Source organism: Xiphias gladius, chromosome 23 (assembly GCF_016859285.1).
Source record: "Xiphias gladius isolate SHS-SW01 ecotype Sanya breed wild chromosome 23, ASM1685928v1, whole genome shotgun sequence".
Lineage (NCBI taxonomy): Eukaryota > Metazoa > Chordata > Actinopteri > Istiophoriformes > Xiphiidae > Xiphias > Xiphias gladius.
The window spans coordinates 20366536-20390863 of record NC_053422.1 but is presented as its reverse complement, the minus strand read 5'-3'; the positions used below and the strand labels follow the sequence as shown (position 1 = coordinate 20390863).

The 24328-nt window shown below is 44.2% G+C and overlaps 1 protein-coding gene across 2 annotated transcripts in view; it reads left to right on the top strand.

Annotated features, from left to right (window-relative positions):
- Positions 1 to 23869, top strand: part of ebf1a (EBF transcription factor 1a) — a 54425-nt gene extending 30556 nt beyond the window's left edge. Inside the window, exons 9-17 of one of the 2 annotated variants that reach the window (XM_040120417.1) lie at positions 2029 to 2159; positions 3846 to 3972; positions 11068 to 11156; positions 14554 to 14619; positions 15232 to 15394; positions 16607 to 16786; positions 19126 to 19323; positions 19608 to 19676; positions 20947 to 23869. In XM_040120417.1, coding sequence (XP_039976351.1) covers positions 2029 to 2159; positions 3846 to 3972; positions 11068 to 11156; positions 14554 to 14619; positions 15232 to 15394; positions 16607 to 16786; positions 19126 to 19323; positions 19608 to 19675 — 1022 coding nt within the window. In that variant the 3' untranslated portion in view covers position 19676; positions 20947 to 23869. The remainder of the gene's footprint in view (positions 1 to 2028; positions 2160 to 3845; positions 3973 to 11067; positions 11157 to 14553; positions 14620 to 15231; positions 15395 to 16606; positions 16787 to 19125; positions 19324 to 19607; positions 19677 to 20946) is intronic. The other variant, XM_040120418.1, reaches the window with a different exon arrangement.
- The last annotated feature ends 459 nt before the right edge of the window (positions 23870 to 24328 follow it).

The following is a 24328-nucleotide window of genomic DNA, read 5'->3' as shown; positions in this document are numbered from 1 at the left end:
ACACCCCCTGCATGCACAGTCAGACCCAAACCTTTAATACTTCATAATGACATGTGCTCATGATTTAGGAGCCCGCACTGATTCCCAAGTCCCTAATCCAGTTATTTTCTCATTTCGATTTCCCAGACATTGAATAAAAGAAACATATTTTTTTCTTTGAGGAAAGTCAACCTCAGGGATGATAATGACAAAAAACTAAGAAGGGATTTACATGATGGCCTACAGTAGATTGCATTAAGATTGAATGTTATGGTTAAGTCTTTCTAATGACTATTCTCCAGAGGTAGGTGGACCACTTGTCCCTGCAACTGGTCTCACAGACAATTAGAAAAGTTCACAAAGACGAGACATATTGGAGACGTCAGCGAGACTTGGATCTTACACAGAAAGAAGAGTACTCACAGTACACTAACAGATGTTCCCTGTGTCAGAGAGATTTGTTTGGGAATTTCCTCTTCTCTGATTTTCTATTCTCCTGATGACGGGGGTTAGAGGGAGGAACAACAGGAGTGAAAGAACAAGACCGAGGGGGGAGATGGTGAGATGTAGACGCAAAGAGATGAAGGGGTGAAAGTGCACAGTGGTGTAAAGAAAAGATGAAATGATAGGAAAGAAGACAGAGGTTTCTTTTTGTTGTTTCCCTCTCCGCTTCTCTTTCTATTGTGTGTTGAGTTTGTGTGCAGAATACACAACTTTGGGGGCCCATTTCAGGCAGTAATAGATGAGCAGTGCATAGAGTTGAACAGATGGCAGTGAGGAACACCCCAAAGTATAATCCTATCACATGGATTCACGTTCCACCATCTGGTTAATCCACACACACACACACACACACACACACACACACACACACACACACACACACGCACACACACACGCACACACACACACACACACACACACACACACACACACACACACACACACACTTACACACGTACACACATACACACACACACACACACACACACACACACACACACACCCACACCCACACACACATCCACACAAGCACATGGAGCGCACATAATATCAGCGGCTGTGAAAAGGAGGCATCTTAGGCCATGATTACGGCCACAGATTGCTGCTCGGCGAACGTTGATCTCTGCAGGCGTATCGGGGGGCTAAATATCATTCCAGCTTGTTGGGGAGGATCAACAGAACAGGGAGTCCAGCAAAGAGCAAAGGCTAGGCTGCAGGGAAAAAAGTCAGCCCAGTCTAAAGTGGATTATGCCGCTTTACAGAATTACAGCATGTCTGACAAGCTGCATATCTGTTAAGGAGAGGAGATTTAGCTTGTATAAACATGTATTTTCCCAATGCTGTTCTTTTCTTCAATCACGTCCAGTAATCTTCAAGTTCATAATACCAACAGATTAGGTCAAAAAGCACATTGAATACCAGTTATTGAAAATGTGGTTTATTGTTGTTATTCTACGTACTTTGTCCGATAAGATATAAAGAATATGCTTTAAGAGAAAATACTGAAAGCTTACAAAACAGATTACAAATATACCAAGTAATGGCTGAAGCAAGCCTGTGTGGTCATGTCCTCAGTGGCTCAGCACTGATAGAGCTACACAGATATATGAAACAGACAGCTGAGCAAGAGCTAAGTGTTTGCTTAATGAAGGCGGCGTATTCAGAGGGCAGAGCTACTGTTGGCTCTGCTCTGCTCCCCGGTCGCGTGGCCTTTGATCAGACACTCAGCACACCTGACATTTACACGCCTGCACGCTTTGCCACGTGTCATAAAACAAGTGCACCGTCGCTGCCCTCACACACAGGGCAGGGGTGATGTTTAATAACGGGGTGCATATAATCACTCTGATTAGTATTCCTCGCTCGCCCCCAACCCCTGGGAGAGGGGAGAGAGGTGATCTGTGTGCGTGTCTGTGTGTGTGCATGAAAGAGAAAGAGATGGAAAGAAGAAGAGGGGACTGTACATGCTGCCAATAGCGAAGACCTGTATGGGCTGTGACATTAAGTTAGTTAACATCTAATCCATTTTGTCTGTGAATAATGCAGCAACCCCCAGCATCAAAGCCATCAGCCCCAGTGAAGGCTGGACCACAGGGGGCGCTACAGTCATCATCATCGGGGACAACTTCTTTGACGGCCTGCAGGTCATCTTTGGAACCATGCTGGTCTGGAGTGAGGTTAGTCACCATCTGGTCGCCTGAAAGAACATGTGCATATGTGTGCATCCTGACCGCATTTTAAAATATTAAAGAGAGGCCTTCTACTGTACTGCAAAGCAATGGTTCCCAACGTTTAGTTGGCTTTTTGCCACTTTATAACGAAGCAATGTCCACTTACAACCCCTCGACACAGCCTCTGTGTGGGCATGAGCTGTGAGTACACCAGGGATTGTTTTAACCCTGCCAGATTGATTGAAAATGAAAAACCGGAAAGAGGTGAAAGTTTTCTTGTGAAAGTAATATTTCACAAGAAAAAAGCAAAAGTGAAAGAAACCCCTCAGGTTGTGAACTACTGCTGTAAACAAGTGCTGAAACAATTACTCCAACAGATCATTTAGCTTATCATTTCAAGTCAAGTAAAAATGCTGAACATTAGCTGGTTACAGCTGCTCATCTGTAAAAAAAAAAAAAAAAAAGACTATTGTCATTGTAAATTCAATCCATTTGAGATTTTCAACTTGTTCAGACAAAACAGGCAAGGACGCCAACATTGCCTTGGGAAACTTGCAATAGGCATATTTTTTAACATTTTATAAACTAAAATTGTAATGAGGTAATTGAAATAATAATCAACAGATTAATTAATAATGAAAGCAATAATTCATTGCAGCCCTATAAGCCCATATGAGAACTATTTTACAATCTGAACAGCAGCCTGCTTTCTCATTTGTCTCTGTGGCAGCTTTTATTTCTGTCATATCTCTGCTCAGCTCTCTTCCTGTCTTTTATTATGTTAGTATCTGCCTCATTGGAATATGTGCACACCGTAGAGTATGAATCTCTTTGTAAGGAGCATCTGCCACATGACTAAAATGTAAATGTAGTGTATGTGTGAAATTGAAGGTCAGTGAGCAGCGCAGCTAAACAGCTTTCTCTTTAGTAAAGAAATAATTCTATAAAAAGCTCCTATATTATCTCACTGAGAGGTGAGTGGGGGCCAGACAATGGTAGAATGAAAGCCTAGCTAAGTGAGCAATGAAAGGGACAGTTAGAACTCCTCACACAAACACGCACACACACATGCACATACACAAGGTACTGGCAGCAGCATTGATAGCTTTTGAGCGCTGCTAGCTTTGAGTGCTAGTTCACTATAGCATGCAGAAAATGAGCACTCATTGAGGTCTCATCTGTGTTTTGTCTTGTTACCGTTTTCCTTCAAAGACCCTTCAGCAGGCACTCACACATTTGCGGCGAGCAGGCTCATCAACCGCACTAAGTGAGCCTGTTTAAGACACAGTGGTGCTTTAATGTGGCTAACGGCAGCTAGACAGCCTCAGCTGACAGACACAGAGACAGGGGCAGCAGAGACAAGCATATTATATGTTTACTTATACTGTGTAACAGACGTATGCAGAGGAAGGTGTATTTTATTCATAAACAGATAACTGTTTTTGAACCCCCCTACAGAGTCCGTGTCAGCACTGATAACCATCCTAAGCCTCACTGCGACATTGCCTTCGGCTACGGGGCCACCTGAGGGCTTTAGCACTAACACACCCTTTTTGGGCTGATTATACAAAGAAAGAAAGTCAAAAGCTGCAAAGGAAAGGTCTGAGGCGAGCTGACAATAGTCCCCTGAGCACATGTTTAGATGTGAAGTTTCACTGCATTAATCTTTCTGCCCTCTCTGCCTCTCCGTAGCTGATCACGCCCCATGCCATTCGTGTGCAGACTCCACCAAGACACATCCCCGGGGTGGTGGAGGTCACGCTGTCCTACAAATCCAAACAATTCTGCAAAGGCACACCTGGACGCTTCATCTACACAGGTACTACCTGTGCTCTAACACTTACTAATGATACAAAATCTACCAATCTTCCAGTTGACAGAAATCCAGCTTTCGCTTTACTCATGCAATTTTCTCCTGGATTCTCCAAAAAACAACATATACCTTTAGATTAAGTTGAAAAATAAAGCTATAATCACATAAAAAATGCTTACCTAGGGGCTTTAAATTTTATTTGGTCTGTATATTTGCAATATCTGCTAAAACCAGGTACAGTTTAAAAAACTTTCATTTTATCCACACTGTTTCTGGAGAAAAATGTGCACACTAATACAATAACATGACTCAATAATTCAGCGATCAGAGGAGGAATAGTGTTTTCTCTCTTCTATGAAACAGGTGAAGGTCAGGGGAAGGTTTAACCTTTTGATTGGTGGGATTATTGAGATTTAACCCTGTCAAAGACATGATTCAGAAAAGGAAGAGGTCCAATGCGGGAGAGTGTGATTTTTGAGTGCAGTGGCATGAATAGCTTGAGTCTTCTATTAGACCATGTCGGTGCAGAGTTATAGTTATGTGGTGAAAAGAGCGGCATAGAGAGTTAATGTGAAGCGGTGATTAACCAATGCGAGGCCACAGGTCCCTGGGGACATTGTGAATCATATAAATCTGTCTGTAATCTCAACCACTGATAGACTTAGGCTCTAAGCCCTGGCTGGAATTGCCAACATTTGACAAAATCACAATTTAAGAGAGAGCGTGTGCGTTGTATCGCTGCTGTGCATTTTCCGCATCTTGTGTGTGTCCTAATTACGGTGCATGGACAAAATCCACGTCTATGTGTCATAATTATGACTCTGTGTTTGTGTACTTATGGGAAGGGCTGCGATAGGCTGCCTGTGTTTTTTTGTACGTGTGTGTAAATTTTCTCCAAGCACACACATGCACATTGACAAGTAACTGCATTACGAAGACAGAGGGCAGATGGGTGGGCAGCCTTTGCCATGCCAGAGCTGTCCAACAGCCAGCACTCTGCCAAACTCTTAGAGGTGTGTATATAAGTGTGTGTAGGTGTGTGTATGTGCGTGCGCCGCCTTTAAATGTGCCAGACATGTGGAAACCGTATGCATAATCGCCCTATCTCTTCCCAGCCCTCCACTCTTTCACCTTGTCACATTCACTTATTCAAAACTTGCTTCTTTGAATGAATTTTTCCCCTCGTCTTTCTTCTCTCTGTCTGCCTCTTGGCTTATATGGAGGCACATAGAGGAATCTCAACAGGTGAGAGGTAGCAAGAGGTCATCCACTGGGAGCTGAACACAGTGTGATGCTGCTTGCCAGGGGCTGGCACCTTCACAGTGACAGTCAACCGTGTCGAGGCAGAGATCCCAGTTTTACTCTTCACACACTTCACTTTGGCCACCGCTCTGTACCCCCAGTGGATATTTGTACCTCTCCCGTAGCTCCTTTATCTGCTCTTTTTTTTAATCATTTTACCTTATCCTGGCGAGGAGGAACCTTCTTACATTTGATATCTTGAACGGAGAGGCAGAAAGCAACGGGAGGATGGGCAGAGCATTTGGATGGAAAAAGCAATTGATGAGAGTGGAGAGCCAGAGAGGTAGATGAGAAAGAAGTGTGAGGAGAAGGATGGGATGGAGGGATGGAGGATTACCATGGGCCATGTTGCCCTCCTGGGTCTGTTTGGCACCAGTTTGAGCCCAGTTGCCAGTGGGTACTAATCATGGAGGATTGGCAGCGCTGCGTGGCAGCTGGCAGCTAGCACATACACACACATCAACACAGCCCCACACTCACACACATGCATATACTCATATATTACATGTACACACAGGATCACACACACATGCGCATGCTGAATTACATTGGGGACAGCTGGCATTGCTAATCAACTTCTGCTGAGGACAGGAAAGCGAGCAGCTCACAGACCTAATTAAGTCAACCCATACCCAATACTGCTGCTCCTGCTACTCTGCAAACACACTCAACACATACACACATACATAACCCATCTATAGGTTTACACCCCCCTCACTCCTCTGCGTGATCATTGATAGTCCACGAGCAGCCGTTGTTGAATGGAAAAAAATTCATCTGTGGTTCCGGACAGAGGAGACAAGCAGGGGACTTTTGGTGCAGAGGAGATTCAGAGAGGAGCCATTACAGTAATGTGTCCTCTGCCGTCTCTGAGGACTTCTCTGCTATTAGACTTCAGAAAGCTCCAATTAGACTCATCAAAGGCAATTAAGCTCTCCACTGATAAGAATAAAAGAATGTGGGTTTTTTTTCATTCTCTGCTCTTCCTCTGTCTTTTTATCCCCTTATCCCCCTTCTGTTCCTCTCTCTGCCCTCTGCCTTACCCACCTTTGGGGCTGAGAGCTCTCCCTAATCTCTCTCTCTCTCTCTCTCTCTCTCTCTCTCTCTCTCTCTCTCTTTCTCTTTCTCTCATTATCGGGTCAACCCCCCCCCCCCATACAAATGCATCTCCATGTTTTGTTGTGTATCACCTTTTACAGAGAGAAGCTCTCCCTTTTCTTTTCTCCATGCAATATAGAGTGATAATACTCTCTGGCACTAGCACTCGTGTGTTTGTGTGTGTGTGCGTGTGTTTGTGTGTGTGACACAGGAATACTGGCCATAGATTGGCGGAGTTGATGAATCACCCTTGTCGTTCAAAAGGCAATCCCTCCCTCCTCAGTATGCAGCCTTGTCTGCTTAGTGCTTCCACTACAGCCTCTGCTGATATTAAAAGGCTCTGCTGGCTCACATTAAGGCCGGCACCATGCGCACCGACACGCATCTGCACACACACACGCACAAACATTAGGGGTAGTTTTTCAGTGCTGAGTGCAGATTAGGTGTGTAGGAAACATCACTCAGTTAGGGCGAGGAGGAACAGGAACAGCAAGGGAAAAGACAAAAATCAAGAACAGAATTTAAACCAGCCAGGATGCTGCTGATATCTCTTTCCTTCTCTCTCTGCCTCTGAGCTCCAAATTAGTTTTAGGAATGGAAGAAGGACTTTCAGTTGTCTGTCATTTTATACACTACAGACACTGGGATGAAACACAGATAGTGCCACAGTAAGTGTTGTAAGCATGAACATGCTCTGTAATGTCTTAATTTATTTTAGCTCTAATTAAGTTGTTCAACATAGTGATAAAGTCAGCTTGTCACACACATTGAGAAAGATTGTTCTGCTCAGATGGTGCCTGAGCACTTTCAAATGTATAAACATATCTGAGGACGTGAGAAAATCTGTTGCTTGTTTTGCTACGGATACAAACTTATCATAGACATATGGTAGACACAGACACATACAGACATATTGTACATTCACGTGATACACTTAAACTCATGCATGAGCACATTCACACATCACAGCCACGCAAATGCAGCATGTCGTCATCTGGCAATAAAAGTGGGGTGCAACCGAGGGCTGGTCAATTACTTGTCTTGCTCCTATTTGTGAGTGCTGTCTTTTATTGAGCTTGGGTGCAGGCCTGCTGTTGATTAAAACAGCCGCTCTCCAGCTGGAGACAGGGCCAGCTGAGATAGCTGCACACATTCACAATCCCTGCACACAGTCTTAACTGCGAGGAAATTCACACCTCTATTTGAGATTGAGATTAATTTTCTGCACCATGTGGCTTGACTTCCCTCTTTAGCATGCTCCCTTCTTATTACAGGAGCATCTGCTCCATGATGATGATGTAAATGGATTTCGAACATAGATTATTTTATACCCTGCTGAAATGAGCGCCGTTCACCGGGGGAATGACTTCTTATGTTTGCTTATATCCTAATTCAAGCAAACATGTTTCATCCAGATTTTTTAGAATTTGCATTCTCCCAGTGAGGATGCATGCTGTCAGGTATTGTTAAGTGTCGATGTGCACTTTTTGCAACAGATAATTAGATCTTAGATTGTAGTAGCATACACACCTCCATTGATTTGTAGAGTCCCCCCCATCCTCTCCTCCTTCTCCTCCTTCCTAAGCCTCAGCCTCTCCCTTCCTTTAGGAGCAAAAAGCTCTACTCATCTGTTTTCTGTGTATGAATTTCGAGCCATGCATTAGTCTCCCTGACATGTTCAAGCGATGCTTTATTTAGCTTGTCGGATTCTGCAAATAAACGCAATCTCTGGGTTTATGGAAAAATGGATAAAAATTAGATTGTAAGGTATTGATCTGGATTGTGAGTAGGTGGTGGGGGTGTGTGCAGTGGTGGCGAGGAGGGGGGCAGCTCTCATCTGTGTGTGTGTGTGTGTGTGTGTGTGTGTGTGTGTGTGTGTGTGTGTGTGTTGGGGGGTGGGGTGGGGGGGGATGAAGCCGTAACTCAGGGCTATTGAACCCCCTGCCACTGGCGGCATCGATCGCCAGGCAGCGCTTATGAGATCACACCTGAGCACTGGAGACTGGAGAAGGGAGGGGGGGGGGGTATGAGGAGGGAGAGGGGAGATGAAGGAGTAGAGAGTGAAAAAGAGGGAGAAACAGAGGGTTGTGATATGATCAGCTCCTTACCCACTGTCTGAGGGCCTGTTAAGGTGTTAACATCAAGCCTCAAAGCCAATTACCTAACCCTGCAAGTACACTACCCACTCACCTCCCCCCTCACACTCACACACAGTGTTGGGACACAGGAGGAGAAGGAGACAGGGTTACTGGACACTTGCTGTATTTTCTCCTCCTCCTGCGTTTCCAGGACGACTCCACCATTCTGACCTCTCAATTACCCCCCCTAATCTTTGAGCCCCAAACATCCAACCCCTTTACTCGTCCCCTGAAGCTCATACCTCCAACACCCCTTCACCCACTCCACCCTAGCCTCCTCTCCTCCTTCTCCCACCCCTTCACCCCTTCATACACACTCCCCCTGCGGCTCTGTGGGTTATTATAGTGAAATATGAAGCAGTGTGGATTCTAGGCTTCATGAAATTTCCATGAGCATTGATCTGATCTGATGTGGGTGATTGCTAGGTGAATCCCTCTAGTCCAGGGCTGTTGCTCATCTATTCATTTATTTATGGCAGTTATGTTTTACTGGCTTTGATTTGCTCTTCTGGAGAACGACAGCTAAGGATTATAAATATACCTGTATAGGAGTGTGTGCTTTGAATCCTGGAGTGTACCTGCACACCACTCTTTTTTCGAGGGAGGAGAGGTTTTTTTTTTCTTCTTTCAGCACTAATTCCTGTTGTGAAATGGGAGATATTGAGCATAGATATAAGAGCATAAAACACCAAGATAATCCCCAATGAGATACCACCAGGTAGTTAGTCGTGTGCATTGTCCCCCACATACTCCTCCCCTGGTTTATGGTCCTTGAAAACGAGCAGAGACAATATCACTTCCTCTCTCAATTACCAAAATTGTCTCTTTATTTGTAATAGGGGGTATCTCTGTGTGTCTCTGGGTTTTTATGCTATTGTTCACTCGAGGCTCATTTGGCACATTGTGGAGAACTGATAAAAAATTCATCATAAAAACAAAAGCCTTTGAGACGAAAGAGAGGATGTTGTCGGAACAATCCCCTCCTCAGACTGCAGGCCTAATCCAGGGCAAATCCTCCTTGAGGCTTTAGAGAGATCAGAGAATAGGCAAGTAATGTCAAATATTTGTCCTCAGAAATAATTCATACTTTATTTGTTGCATGTGATCATCTCATTGTTTTGGCTTATTTTATCAGTGGACCAGCTGGCCTGTAATGTGTGTCATTCTTCAGAAGTATCTCTACTTCTACTTTTTCCTCTTTGTACCATCTTTTCTTCTAGCTTTTCACTTTTCCTTTCTGTCACTCTTATGGATTACTGGGACGGGCCGCTGGGAGAGCTGTCCAAATACCTTTGTGTTGCCAAAACAGAGCATCACTGATTCCTGCTCTTTTGCTCTCATTTTAGTTTGTGTGTTTGAGTAAGTGGCTCAGGAGGCGCCATGGTGAAGTCACTAGAGGTCCAGCAGGACAGCTTGTACTCATAGCCTCTAGGGGCCTTTTTCTGAGGGCCGCCTAGTCAGCCTGGCTGCTCAGATGTGAGGCGAGCAGGGCATCAGCCCTCAGGAAACATCCAAGCTGCGACCCACAGGGGAAACAGACGGACAGCACAGACCCATACAGGCCATCCTCATGCATAATGGCTCCTTTTCTTTCACTTTTTACACACATGTCAAAGCCACATACACTGCCACAAACTCTTTACAGAAGCATCATCTTATAGGCTGTAGCCCAGAAAAGTAGTCAAGACTGCTATCCATGTATGTGCCTTGACTCCCCAGGCAACCCACAAAGAGACAGAGGGGGGAGGAGGGTAAAAGACAGAGGAGAGAGAGAGAGTACATTAGGAATGAATTATGTGGAGAGAGCACTTATCCAACAATCCTCCTCTGAAGTGTTTGTACTATAAGCCTCAGATCTTCATTGTATTTATTCTAATGTTTAAATATTCATGGTAAATCTTCTCATATTCAATTACCGTAGCACGACCACAGCATGCCGAGAGACTACTTTCTCCCTGCTGCCTGGATGATCTGACTCTGTGTGTGTGGGTGTGTTTGTGTGTGCATGTGAGTGCAAGCAACTGTCTCTACGTGTGTGTGTGTGTGTGTGTGTGTGTGTGCGTGTGTGTGTGTGTGTGTGTGTGTGCGTGTGTGTGTGTGTGTGTGTTTAGCTTGTTCCCTGGAGCGATCAAGCCTTTGTTATATTGGAACCAGGCTCTGTAATTGCTTATATTAGTCGCTGATCAACGCAAGACCACAGGACACACACACACACACACACACACACACACGCATGCATGCACAAAAATACACATAACACATACACGCCTGATTCCTGACAGTCTTTTTATTAACCACCAAAGCAGGCGACAGAGAGAGATTCATTACATCACAGGCAAACAAAGACACACACCAGACTTAATAGAGAACACCCACATTTCAACGTGTTTAGTTAAATGTTGAAATATTCATGTAAAACTATGCTTAATTCAGTCATTTCTACCAGTCACTCGATTCTCCTGCTTTATCTGTCAGTTGCTCCTGAACAGGAGGGGTTTTCATTATTAAGAACCAAGCATTTAACATTTTTTTTTTCTCCATCTCTCTTCCTGTTTGTCCTTAGCGCTGAACGAGCCAACTATAGACTACGGCTTCCAGAGGTTACAGAAGGTCATCCCCAGACACCCCGGAGACCAAGAGAGATTACCCAAGGTACAGTACCTCCACTCCTCTCATGTGTCAGTGCTCCTGCTGGTTGCCACATGCAATTATTTTATAGGAATTTGTCTTGGTAACAATGGTGTAGGGACGTATTGACAACTTCTAGAGTTTCATAGCATATATGGATATACGTGGCAGAAGGTCAGCATGACCTCACATACAGAGGAATGATTGTGTGTTACAGACAGTAGGTAATACATGACACTATGCAGTATGCACATAAACATTTTATCATATGTTCATGGTCATTCTCTGCTCAAACAAACACTTTATTTGCACAGCAAACACACAAACAACTCTATTCATCCTTCCACTGAGTATAAGGTCATTTAGACTGGCAAAGTGGGAGAGAGGAAAGGGATAGATTGAGGGAGGAAGGGGGGGGTGAGGGGAGAGAGGAAGAGAGAGGCAGAAGCAGGTTAGGTGATCCATCATAGCTGTCCAGTCTTACCTCCTGCTGGGTCAGTGGATCGAAGTCAACCCCGGGTGGACTTTATTACTTCCAGCACACATACACACATGCGCACACACACACACACACACACACACACACACACACACACACACACACACACACACACACACACACACACACACACACACATGGAGAAATGCACATACACTCTTCTCTGTGCCTGTGCGTGCACATACATACACACACAATGGAGGGGAGTCACCATGAGGCAGAGATGAAGAGCCCAGGTAGATGCAGAGGGAAGATAGAGAAATCACTTGTCCTCTCTGTGTGTCATGTCTGGTGGATACAAGACTTGTCCTGGTGAGTTCTGGTCTTTAGCCTATCAACCCCCTGTATCTCTCTAAATATCTTTGTATCCATCCATCTCTCCTCTTCCCCTCTTTCTCCCTTGCTCAGCGGTGTCTCTTTCTCTTCTAAATGAACAGTGGTAGCTGGCAGGCCCGGTTGTTCATTTCAGCTCTATTGATTTGTGCCTTTATTGAGGTAATAACAGTTTGTTGACCACACTTCTCTCAACTGTTGGCCTCAATCATTACAGAGAGGGGCAGGAAAGGGGCAACACTGGCAACTTCTACAGCAACAAATGTCCATTCAGAACTATCTTGGCAAAGACTCTTTGTAGCTGTTCTTTAGTCAATTTTTAATTGAGATTAAATTGATTGGGAGTGTAATGTATTCTGTTCTACTGGCACCTTCTGCAAGGGGATTCTTAATGAACCCACACTTCCACACACACTACTAAGCAGGAAACAAGCAGGATATCTGCCAATGCCTGTTCTATCTCTTTATGTTGTGGTAATGATCCAGTGTCCAGCTGAAAACAGCCCCCATACTGTGCTCTAGCTAATAGTCAGGCAGTCAGAGTGAGGCGGGAGTGCTGGGTGGCTCAGGCACAGCCAGACTGCAGGGTGTAGAGCTGGCTGTGGTGTAGCTGGGGGTCTGGGGCCGGTTAATGAGTGACCGCCCTGCCAGACGAGGCCAGGCTCTGCTCTGGATCAGGTTCCCCTTCCTGTTGACGTCTCTGTGGGCCTGACTTTACGGGAAGAGACCCTGCGCCCAGGAAATGGTCTCCCCTTACAGCAACAGAGCAAGGGAGGCAGCACGGCACTAACCACATTTATCTGTTTATCAGAACGACTCTGGAGCGCTGCCTAATCGTGTTTAGCTACTGGACAGATCCCTTTGCTAACGAGAGCCTGATAGGTACAGACAGTGCACAGGACCACGAGAGATTGATTAATAGAGAAAAAGAGGATAGAGAAGAAGAAGAGGGAGACAAGAGAAAGTAGTTTGGAGGCGCAGGTGAAGAGGATAGAGATTAGAAGAGGAGATGCTCAGACAGTAAGGAGTATAGGCCCTAAGGAGAATTAGCTGAAGGGATATGAGACTTGTGGCTGTGCAGACAGAGGCAAAAGAAAATGTAGATGAAGTGACTGAGGTTTCACATGTCCTCCCTGAACACCGTTACACTCCAGCTGTGGATCTGTTTGTGTCCTAATGCCTCACACTTCCCTCATTTCCCCCTCCTCCTCCCTCCCTTCATCCATCCATCTATCTAGCAATCCCTGGGAGGCACAGGGCGTCGAGGAAAAGCAGAGAGAAGGAGGCGGGGAGTGGTGCATACATACTAAAGAACCACTTACCTACCTAGGGCCTCTACATCTCTCAATCACCTCAAGCAGGCCGCCTCTCTGGTCTCCCACCTCCCCCCTTCCCCTCTCTTGCCTCCCTCTCTGCTTCCCCCAGATAGTGCTAGTAATGGGAGGTTAACACAGAGGCAGCGCTCCCATTATTGAGTGAATTTAGCACCTCGGACAGCGCTCTACAATCTTTATTGCTTTGCTGACCCTCTCGTCATGTCCTGGGCGTGCTCGACAGCCTCCACATGTGTGTGGCGGTGTGTGCTGCTGCGCCTGTGTGTGTGTGTGTGTGTGTGTGTGTGTGTGTGTGTGTGTGTGTGTGTGTCTGTGTGTAATATGAGGTCTGATTGAAAGGCGGTGTGTCACAGAACAGAGAGCACACATGCTCCAGGGCTTGTTCACAGCGAGGGATACACTCAGGAGGGTACAACGCAGAGCGTGTGTGCGCGCGGGTGGAGAGGAAGGGAGAGAAAGAAACGAGGGGAAGGTTGGATGGGAGGGGCTGCAATTTTCTGGTTGTCGCGCCTCCAGCATATATCCTGGCCCCGGCACATTAACTTTTAAAAAGGGTTTCGTAGGGCTGTAGGTGTCTACATCACACACGCACTTATAACGACTGCCTGGAGTCACACACACATACGCTCAGGGAGGGAAAAGAATAGAGACAGAGAGAAAGGAGGGAAAGCAGTAGAAAATGAGCACGGAGAAACGGCAACTCCACGTTAGGATAAATGTTTGATGTGGGAAATTCCACTTGGCGGTTTTCATCTGAGCGATGATGTTCTGCATTTATCACACAAAGTGGATGCAGGACTATTCACCTGGATCATTACTAGGGTTAATGCAGGGCAGGAGACGGGTGCGTCCCAGCTGACGAGGGGAGTTGTATAGCCGTCAACCTGATGATATGTTGTGTTAAATGAGATTGATGCCTGATCATGTGCAGTAGATTCATGACCCAGCGGTGACAGTAGGGAGGAGAAGATGCATAGAAGATGGTTGACTGGTAGAGAGATATAGGCTCATGTTTTATTCACAGATAACGGTATCTTCCCTCGGCTCTCCCAAACTGCCCGGCTAGTAACAAAGTGCGGGGACAGGCCCATTTCTCTTCCTCTCCTTTCCTCTGTCTGTCTCTTTCCTCTCTCCCACACTCTCTGTTCTGCATTCACAGCATAATGCAAGAAGGGAAATGTAATAAAAGTGACTGAACTCTTTCAGCCGTCACACTCATGATCAGTCCCCTTTGTCTTTCTGTGCTTGATTGTAGGAGGTGATCTTAAAGAGAGCAGCAGACCTGGTAGAGGCCTTGTATGGGATGCCTCACAATAACCAGGTAAATGCACAAACACACACACACACACACACACACACACAAGCACATGCATGTGCGCAAACATCAATATCTTTATCTTAGCTAAGATTATGTTTGTGGTCAGGACCACTGGCAGAATCAAAGGCGGTGTCTCCCCACAGCACCCTGCTGTCTTCACGCAAGATCTCGGACCCACAAACACACACATGAGAATATGTTAGTTCTTTTATCAGCTCATATGCTAAGGAGGAGGGGAGGAGAAGTACAGTGAAAACTAAATGTAGAGGGAGGATAGGAAGAGGCAGAGGTGGGAGTAACAGTGGACTCTGGAGAAGGAGGAGGAGAAGAGAATGGAAACACAAAGCATGGAGGAAGAGGCAGGCTAAAGATTTGATGAGTCTGTTAATGAGCCTTCCCTCCATTTACTGGAACCAATCCCACCACTCCCTCTGACCACAGATAAAAACCACTCAGCCTACTAGGTTTACATGCGCAATATCTCGAGTGGAGATCTAGCATTCTTGTGAGAGCATAAAGCCTGCATCAAGGGCATATTTTCTCTCCTCTTCTCTTCTCTTCTCTCCTGCCTCTGTTGCTGACCACAGCTCTTTTTTTTTTATCCCTCATTGTCAGGAGATGATTCTGAAACGAGCAGCGGATATCGCAGAGGCCCTGTATACAACAGTGCCACGAGGGCACAACCAGCTAGCCAGTCTTGGCAGCGGCTCCGTCCATGCTGGCATGATGGCCGTAAATTCCTTCACTGGGTCAGAGGTGGCACAAACAGCCAATCAGGGTGAGCAAACTCAACAGGAAACAGCCAAAGTCTATTATCACGGGAAATGTGGTGTTGATTTATTTGTTTTTTCTTTTTGGGCTGAATTGTAAAGATGAGTAGTGCGACAGGTAAATTTTATTTTTCATGTGGGAAATTCAGAGGGGGTTGATTTAAGAGCATGGAGCAAATAAGGAAGATTCTGAAAAAGGAGGACAGGAGGAGGAGGGGTGGGGGCAGCACGAAACAGGGAAAACTTCAGAGGAGGAAAGAAAGATGACAAGAAAGTGAAGAATGGACAAAAAGAGAGCCATGTATGGAGTACGATGGAGAAATATGATGGGGTCCTAGGCGTGTGTATATTAGACTGGGGTCGGGCCCTGTCTGACCGAGAGAGATGTGGGTGCAGTCAGTGGTGATTCATCACATGTATCAGGGGAAGGAGAGAGGAGTGGATGGACCAGCCTCTTGATGTGTCTCAATACTTCCAATGAGCTTCCTCACTTATTCCTCTCCCCTTCGTCTTCATCTGGAAATATCCTTAGATATGAAGAAAACAACAGATATCAGCTGCTTGACTTCTAGCTACTGTTCTCCATCTCATAGCAGATGACAATAGGGAACTGTTGGTACCTAATTACAGAAGAGGAGGGTACTACAGTAGTGAAGTGCGGCCCTTGTTACACTAGCGAGTAGAAATTCCTAATGTTCAAATCCAGCTGTTTTTTTCTCCAGTGTCAGCATGTTGGACCTGAGATGTACAGTATATTTATAGCCTTCTTTCCATCTTGTCCTCCTTCTGTTGGCTGCCCCTGTAAAGCATAAAGGAGAGAAAGGTCCTGTCAGAAATACTGGCTTCATTCATTGTAAATAACAAGAGAGCTACAGAGTCATTTTAGTGTTCATTGCCTTATCAATGCATCTAATTTTGGAGAGGAGCCTGTAGGGTTAAAGGCCTCTTTTTTAAGGATCTGGATTACAGCTAGTTCCCTCTCATATCATTCTTCCTTCACTCTGTTCATTGCTTTCTTGCTCTGCCATATGCTGTCTGAGATTTTTTATTTTTATTTTTTTTTAATTTCTTTTGGCTTATATTGCTATGTCCTTTAGCCATGTAAGGAAAACAGTATTTGGCAGTACTGCATGTAGGCTTTCTCATTTTGTTTTGTCTGCCATCTGCTATACCCCTAACACCTATTCTCTCTCCGTCTCCCTCTCTTTCCCTGTCCATAGGTTTCAGTAGGAGTACAAGCAGTGTGTCCCCTCATGGTTATGTCCCCAGCTCCACTCCCCAGCAGAGTAGCTACAGCTCTGTCTCCACTAGCATGAATGGCTACGCTAACTCTGGCATGGCAACCTTGGGCACCTCGCCCAACTTCCTCAATGGATCTGCAGGCAACTCGCCCTATGCTAGTGAGTAAATACACCATGTCCTAGATCCGAAAACCAAGAGGGGATGAAAAAATCAAGTAACGGAAGGCAGAAAAGATTGAATCAGACCCTATTGAACATAAAACCGTAAGTCACTGACAGGAATTGAGAAAGGGAGGTGGAAACCAGAAGTGACAGACAAGGAGAAAGTCTTTCAGTTCAGCTGGCTCATCTGTTTCTTTAAGAACAGAGTCAAACACAAATCCCCACTTTATTGGCCATGGGAGCAGACCACCTAGCACCCCCCTGACACACATACACCCCACCACCTCTGCTCACACTCACACACACACATTCACCCTCTACATTAAAGACCCTTGATTAAATCAATAAACTAATTGCTAGAGAAGCAATTCCATTTCAGCTCTTTGATTTCTGGGTGTTAACAAGTATTTTAACAGGCTCATCGGCCCCACACAGACACTTTCAATCAATGGCCCCTCGGCCTGGCTTTGTAGGTCCAATTTTCATTAATTGATTAGTTAGGCCCCTTCATAAATGGATTATGACTTTATTGCGAGGATTTGTCAGGAAGAGCCATAAAAGCTAAGTGTTGGATAATAACAACAATAAAGGCAGAAGCAGATATCAGAAGGCAGGTGAAATACGACTCGGCTGATTGTAAAATCACTGAGAAGGAAAATGCTCTTAGTGCATTAGCAGACAAAAGACAAACCCAGGAGAAGTGGATGGATGGGGTGATGTCAGAAGGAGACAGGGTTTTGGTTGCGAAGATAACCTTCTGGTCATCTTGATTATGATGTGACTTACAGTTGTTGGCAATTTGTAATAACGCCAGTACAGTAATGCCAGCCGACAGCTATCTTGTATAAAGCCTTAATTTCAAGAATCCAAATATTTAACAAAATGTAAGTTAAGCTTTTTCCTATATGCTGTTGTGTGGTGAAATCTTCACAGATATTTAATCCCGAGCTCCAGTAAGGATGTAGAACTAAAGTCCAGAATTTCGCAGGTTTAAGGCTCCAAGTCCTGGCCACACCAGCATTTAGAAAACAGTAAATGTTTGAGCCAAAATTAATGTATTCCAATGGAATCATGGTGATCAGCAGTGTTCAACGGCTCTTTAATCTTAAAGACACAAAATCGTGTAACTGACAAATAGAAAGTGGCCTTGACAGTGCCCCTGGAGAATCCTAAACAGAGGAAGCTATTACTAGGTTACTAGCTGAGTGTCACAATCCAGTGTTATTCAACCTTTCTGTCGGAGTATAAACTTCTGCCCAACAATGACAGTTTACGACAGTTGTGAGATAGAAGTTGATTGTACACAGTCTAACTGTCCTGTCGGAAACCAAGCTAATGAGCTTTCTTTGGACTAAATGATAGTCAGCATGCAGTTAGCCAGCTTGTTAGCGCAGAGCTTTTTTCACCTCTTCAAAGAAACTGTATTGAACGCAATGAGGTACAATCCTGAGAAAAAAAAATGTCTGGGGTGGGGAAACAGCTCAGTACAGAGAAAATAGAAAGAAGCTCAGATATGGCTCTAGAGCTAAAATGTTAGCAGCTAGCTCGCTAGCTACAGTAGTTCACCTGGCCCTGTGAGTAGCCCCTTCGTCACCAAGATCCTACAACCAAATATTTTGCGTAGACGTGCGGATAAATTTGGTTGTGCTACTTTCTGGTGTGACCCGGTCTTTAGCCTTCATATTATTACACTGATTACAAGGCTGGACATAAGGTCAACAACAGATAAACCCATGTTTAAGATGATGGCAATATAGCACAAAGAAGCAGCGAAGAAATGCGATTTTGTCGAGCACATGTTATCAGCCGATTTGTTGTATTTATTGGAACCACTGGCAGTGGCTGTCGGATGAAATCTCTTGCGTGATAAAGCTGATTTGGGAAGGCTTTGTTTGTAAGTTGCTCTGGAAAGAAATAATAGGTACAGCACCCCAAGTTTGCGAGGAGATGTTTATCAAGTTGTTGCAACCCTTGAGCACAGGATGAGTCATCAAAACAGACTGATCAGAGGAAAAAAATGCTTTGAGCTGTTTTCAGTGCCAACTAAACACATTTTTGTCTTAGCTATGGAAAATTGCATTGCCAGGTGATTACTAAACAACTAAAATAAGTCTCAGCCAGTTGATCTGAGTCCAAAATATCATCCCTCCTGCCATCGTCCATTGACCAGTCCCTTTCTGTTCATCCCGTCTGCCTGTCCTATGCCCACGGCCTTCTCTCTAACCCCATCTCTCCCCTTTCCGTCTTCATCTTTCCTCCCTGTCCTTCTTCCCTGACGTGCTCCCTATGACCCCCTTAACCCCCACTCCGCTTCCTACCCATCGCTCTCCTCTCAGTTGTCCCGTCAAGCCCCACCATGGCCTCGTCAACCAGCCTGCCCTCCAACTGCAGCAGCTCCTCCGGCATCTTCTCCTTCTCTCCAGCCAACATGGTGTCCGCCGCTGTCAAGCAGAAGAGCGCCTTTGCCCCTGTCGTTCGACCCCAGAACTCCCCTCCGCCAACGTGCACCAGCACTAACGCAAACAGCCTGCAAGGTAATCCTCCAAACAAGTAGCAACGTAGCATTTATTCACATGGTATCTAATGAATTTGGAGCTGCTGTTTATGTTTATAGTGAAAGATTCCAGTAGCTAAAAGTATATTTACTCAGAAACTTTCATCCTCAAGCTTTAACCCTGCTCTAATTCACCTCCTTATGATAACAATTTCTCACTTTGACTCCCACTTCTTCCTACCATCTTCCTTTTCTCCCTCCTCTTCACTCCGTTTTTCCTTTCTTTACCCTTCTTGAACCCTCCACTCTCCTTCTTCACTGTAGATCAGTCTTTTGTGGACTCTAGCAAGTACTCATCAGCCAGCTCTCTGCAGGGCCTGGCGTTCTCCTGAAGTACGTTATCCCTCTCTTTCATCTTCTCTTTTTCTCTGTTTTCTTTCCACTCCACACTATCCCACAGCTCGTTTGTGAACACCAGCTCATCCTGCCCTACCCTTCCTTCTCTTTTCTGTTTTTATTTGTCACTCTTGACTTGTCACAGAGACAGCATGCCACACCATATGTGTTCCATTTCCTGTTTTCACTTCCTGCTTCCTGCCTGTGCTCCAGTGGGTATCTCTGTAAAGAGGTGGTGGTGGATGGTGGGGAGGGTGGGGGTGTTATGCCACCAAGGGTCATTCTGTTCTCCCATTTCCATCAAATGCAGCACGGGGTCTGTTTCGTCTAGGCAGGATGTTGTATGGTGTTGAGATCCTGAGAGAGAGAAATGATGGATTGGAATCTTTATCAGAGCCCCAAGCTAAGCACTTCCTCACTTCCTCTGTCGGTGTTGATGAGCGCTGACCACGGTGACCCGAGGGCTAGTGGCCACTGTGCGCGGATCACACTGACACACATACACATAGACACACACATACACACACACACATACACACACCATTCTGTTAATCCCAACAAGCTGGAGACACTTAGGAAATAACCAGGGAATTAGTGGATTGAGGAGAGAGGGGAATCAATAGGGAGCCAATATGTTATATGAAAAATTCCCCCCTGTGATGGCCTCTGTGTAAAAATGGGGGGAAGGGAAAGGAGAGAAGGGGAGGTGGGCGGGAGGAGATGAGGATAGGAGCTAGTGGCAAGGCAGAGCATGATATAAGAAGGTAAAAATTGGAATAAAGCTCCCCATGAAAGGCTAATGGATTCCATTTCCATGTGCGAGTGTTGAGCGTAATTTCATCACCTCTGTCATCCCAGGTCACTGCATTCTCTCTCTCCCATGTCTGAATTATGCTGCATGATGCACAATGGACTTACACGATGTAACTGCTAACAGTTAACAGTGGCAGCTCTTGCATGAAGCTATTCAGCAAGCCTACGAAAAGTTGAGTGATGTTGTCGGTGCGCACCAAGTTAGCGGTGCAGCAGAGAAAAATGTTTTGATTTTGGGGCCTCGGAATGAAGAGATAATGAGGGAGAGTCTTCTTTGTTCGCCAGATGCTGGAGCACATTTCTGTTATGTGACTGTTGTGATGACAGATGAAACCCAGCAATCACATGACTGACCTCTCTCTCTCTCTTTTTTTCTTTCTTTCTCAACCCGACCCCCCCCCCCACAATCTCCCATTTCTCTCTCTCTTTCTCCCCCTCTTTTCCCACAAAGCAGCGATTCCTGGGATGATTGTTCCACCCATGTAGAGGATCTGGGATAGCTGGAGATTTGGGAATGTTGAGAGGAAAAGACACAGCAGCAGAGTCTGGCGAGTCTCTGTTATACTCCGGAGCTGAACTGAAGGAAGTCAAGATAAGACACAGGACTCTGTTAAACTCAGGCCTTTCCATTGGGATTTCATCTGAAGGGATAGGGGAGGAGAAAAAAAGGGACAATACGAACCTTTGTGATGTTATTTCCCTCTTGGTTGAATTAGTGTAGCTTCTCTGACACCGCGTTGGATGGAGTGTAGAGAGACTGATAGTTTGCCCACAGTGTGACACTGACCTCATGAAAAGAGCATTTATTTATCTTTATGTTTATGCCTGTAAGGTTTGGGTTTGATTACTGGAGGCCCCACACCGTCTTGCAATCCGTAACTCGCACAAACAACAGTGAAGTGTTGGTTTGGCCATGAAGTTTACGTAACCTCTGTCACAATAGAAGATGCTTTCCTTAGCTCAGCTGGCTTACTAAAACCACATAACGACACGCTGGCCAAATGGAACTAAGGTCAACAACACAAAAAAGCAAAGAAATACAGAAAAGAACAAAATCAACCCCCTAATTTTGCTGCTAATTATCCCATAAAACTAAAAATGGTGTATCAACATCACCCTATGCTATTTTCAACATCAGAAACCATGTCTTTCTATTTGTTTTTTTTTTTTGTTTGGTTTGTTTGTTTGAATTTTAATAAAACTGTGAGGATTGAGCTGTTTGCAATATGCTTTTCTGCTTGTCATGTGAAGAAAAGGTGATGATTTAGCCAAAATTGACGTTTTGTCTGAGATTTTAGTGAAGACTTGAAAAGCCCGAGGATGTGTGCGTCCAGCCAGCACTGTACTGAAGGAGTCTAGCAAATATCAAATTAAAAATAAATGCGTGATATATGTCATATATTTTTGTATATAAAAATGTTGAATTTTTCATTTGACATTTCTTTTCTTTTTGCAATAGCTATAGTTTGAAATGTAAACATTAAATGTCTTAAGGCAGCTTCTCAGTGCAGAAGGTAGATTTACTGTGTGTTGTCAATATCTCATCTGCTAAACATGAGAAACATGGATTTGGATACATTTAAGGGGATTCCTGTAAAATATCCTATAAATAATGTATTTATCCCTTGTATTTGTACATTGCCTCTCACTCCTGTTTAGTTGTGTTGTGTAAGTTTAATACAGTAAGTGAACATAATTCACAGTGTTTTGTTTCATTATTTCCTGTTGTCTCTCACTATTTAAATGTGACTTTTTTTTAAATCTTTTTTTGTTTTGTTTTGTATGTTGATTGTTTTGCATTGATATACCATGCTTTCATTTGTTGATTCAAAACATGCCATTGTCTATTTTTGTATTATTTGTAAGTTAATAAAAATTTTCAGTTTTTTTCCTTATGAAAATGTTTATTGTATGGCAAAAAAGTAGCATCTTATTCAGAGTATTTGGTTGAAGTAGATTTTTTAAGAATATATACACACATTAATATATACTGTAAATCTATATCTTTTTGTTTGAACTCTTTGAGGCTTTCAGATTGAAACTGTTCTTGAACTGATAATATGCATGGGTTCTTCTCTTGAGTGACACTTTCTTTTTGTGTGTGTGTGGAAACCAAGAGAACTAAGAAATTGCTCTGTTTTTCTTTCTTTGTGTTCCTCTTTTTTCCCCTCTGTTCTTTTTTCCTATGTTATTTATGCCTGCTTACATACTGTATCTATATACTCTTTCTTTTTTTTCTCTCACTGTAATCTTTACCAGCAGTCTAGATGCCTTAACAATGCAAACCCATTCTTCATTCAATCACATGTACAGTTTTCTACCCTCACCACAATTGTCTATTGCCACAGAGGAATTCATGAGAACTTGGGGACAAAGCACAAACCCACTCTGTTTGGTGGTGAAGCCAGACTAGAATACAAAGAGCCATAATTCAATGATCACACACACCCCAATGTACTATAATACTACAGCAATGGCATGCTTTGAAGGACCGTCAACGCTGAGAGGCCTGTCTCAGCTGTGCTCATTGCACTTTAGTGTTCACAGAAACACTTTGTCTTTTTTGTAGCGATTATGTAGCTTTTTTTCAATTGAAACGATTTCAACAGCATGATGGTAATATTTCTCTAACCACAGGATCACAACGGTATGACAACACAGAGCTGTTTTAATTGTAGTACAAAGGGGCGCACAGTGAAGACATGCACTGTCACAGCACAATTTTAATCTCACACATGGAGTCGTAGGTCTGACTCCAGTATCTGACAGTCGATCCCCCAGTCCTCTCCCTGCATTAGCCTTTGGACAGTACAGCTTCATTACAAGCTAAACAGAACAAGAACAAGAACAAGTGAGGAAGCATGAAAGGGAGCTCCTTGGCCCCTCAGCCATTTCTGTAGTCTTTTCTTTGTGTCTGCCATGTGTCTTCAAGCTGTTGCTGGACAGAGAATAGGGCTTTTCTCTCTGCTTTTCTTTTCTAGAGCCTGGTTTTGTTAAGTGGGTAGAAAGGACCATTTTAACAGAGGCGCCTGCTGACAGACGAGTGTTTTTCAGGCACTTGTGTGCCTGAGCTGGTCTGGGGCGGGAGGGGCAGCACCATATCTGTTTCAAATGAACTACAGAGGTCTGTTGTCATACAATGGCTTCTTTGTAAGCAAAGTTCCATCCTGATTATGAATATTGGTAATGGGTGACAAAGTTTTGTATTTAGGTAACAAACAACAAAAAAAAAGATGCAAACCAAATAGCTGGTGTCTATTTTTTTCCTCCGTTTTGTCTTTGACTGCAAATACACTGAACAGCTCTATGTTATAAGGGAAGAAAAAAATTCTACTGTATAGATTGTTATTGTTTTTGATGAATTGAGCTGTAAGATAACTTTTGGACTCTCACAATGTTGAATTAAAGTTACCTCTTGTCTGTGACTTATGTTGTCATTTTGTTATTTTAATATATGCCACGTTTCTGATTTCTGTATTACAATCAACAAATGTAAATTGAGATTCAGTGGCTTCAGAAAGTGTTCAGACCCCTTCAGTTTTCCCACACTATATTGTGTTATAGATTTCATTTAAATTGATAAAATTTACATTTTTTCCCCTTCAATCTACACTCAGTAATCCATAGTGACAAAGAGAAAACATGTTTTTTAGAAATTTTTACAAATTTATTAGAAATCAAAAACCGAAATTTCTCATTTACAAAAGTATTCAGACCTTTTGCTGTGGCACTTCAAATTGTATTCAGGTGCGTCCTGTTTGAGATGTGTCTAGAACTTGATTGGAGTCTGCATGTGTCAAACTGAATTGATTGGACATAGTTTAGAGAGGCACACA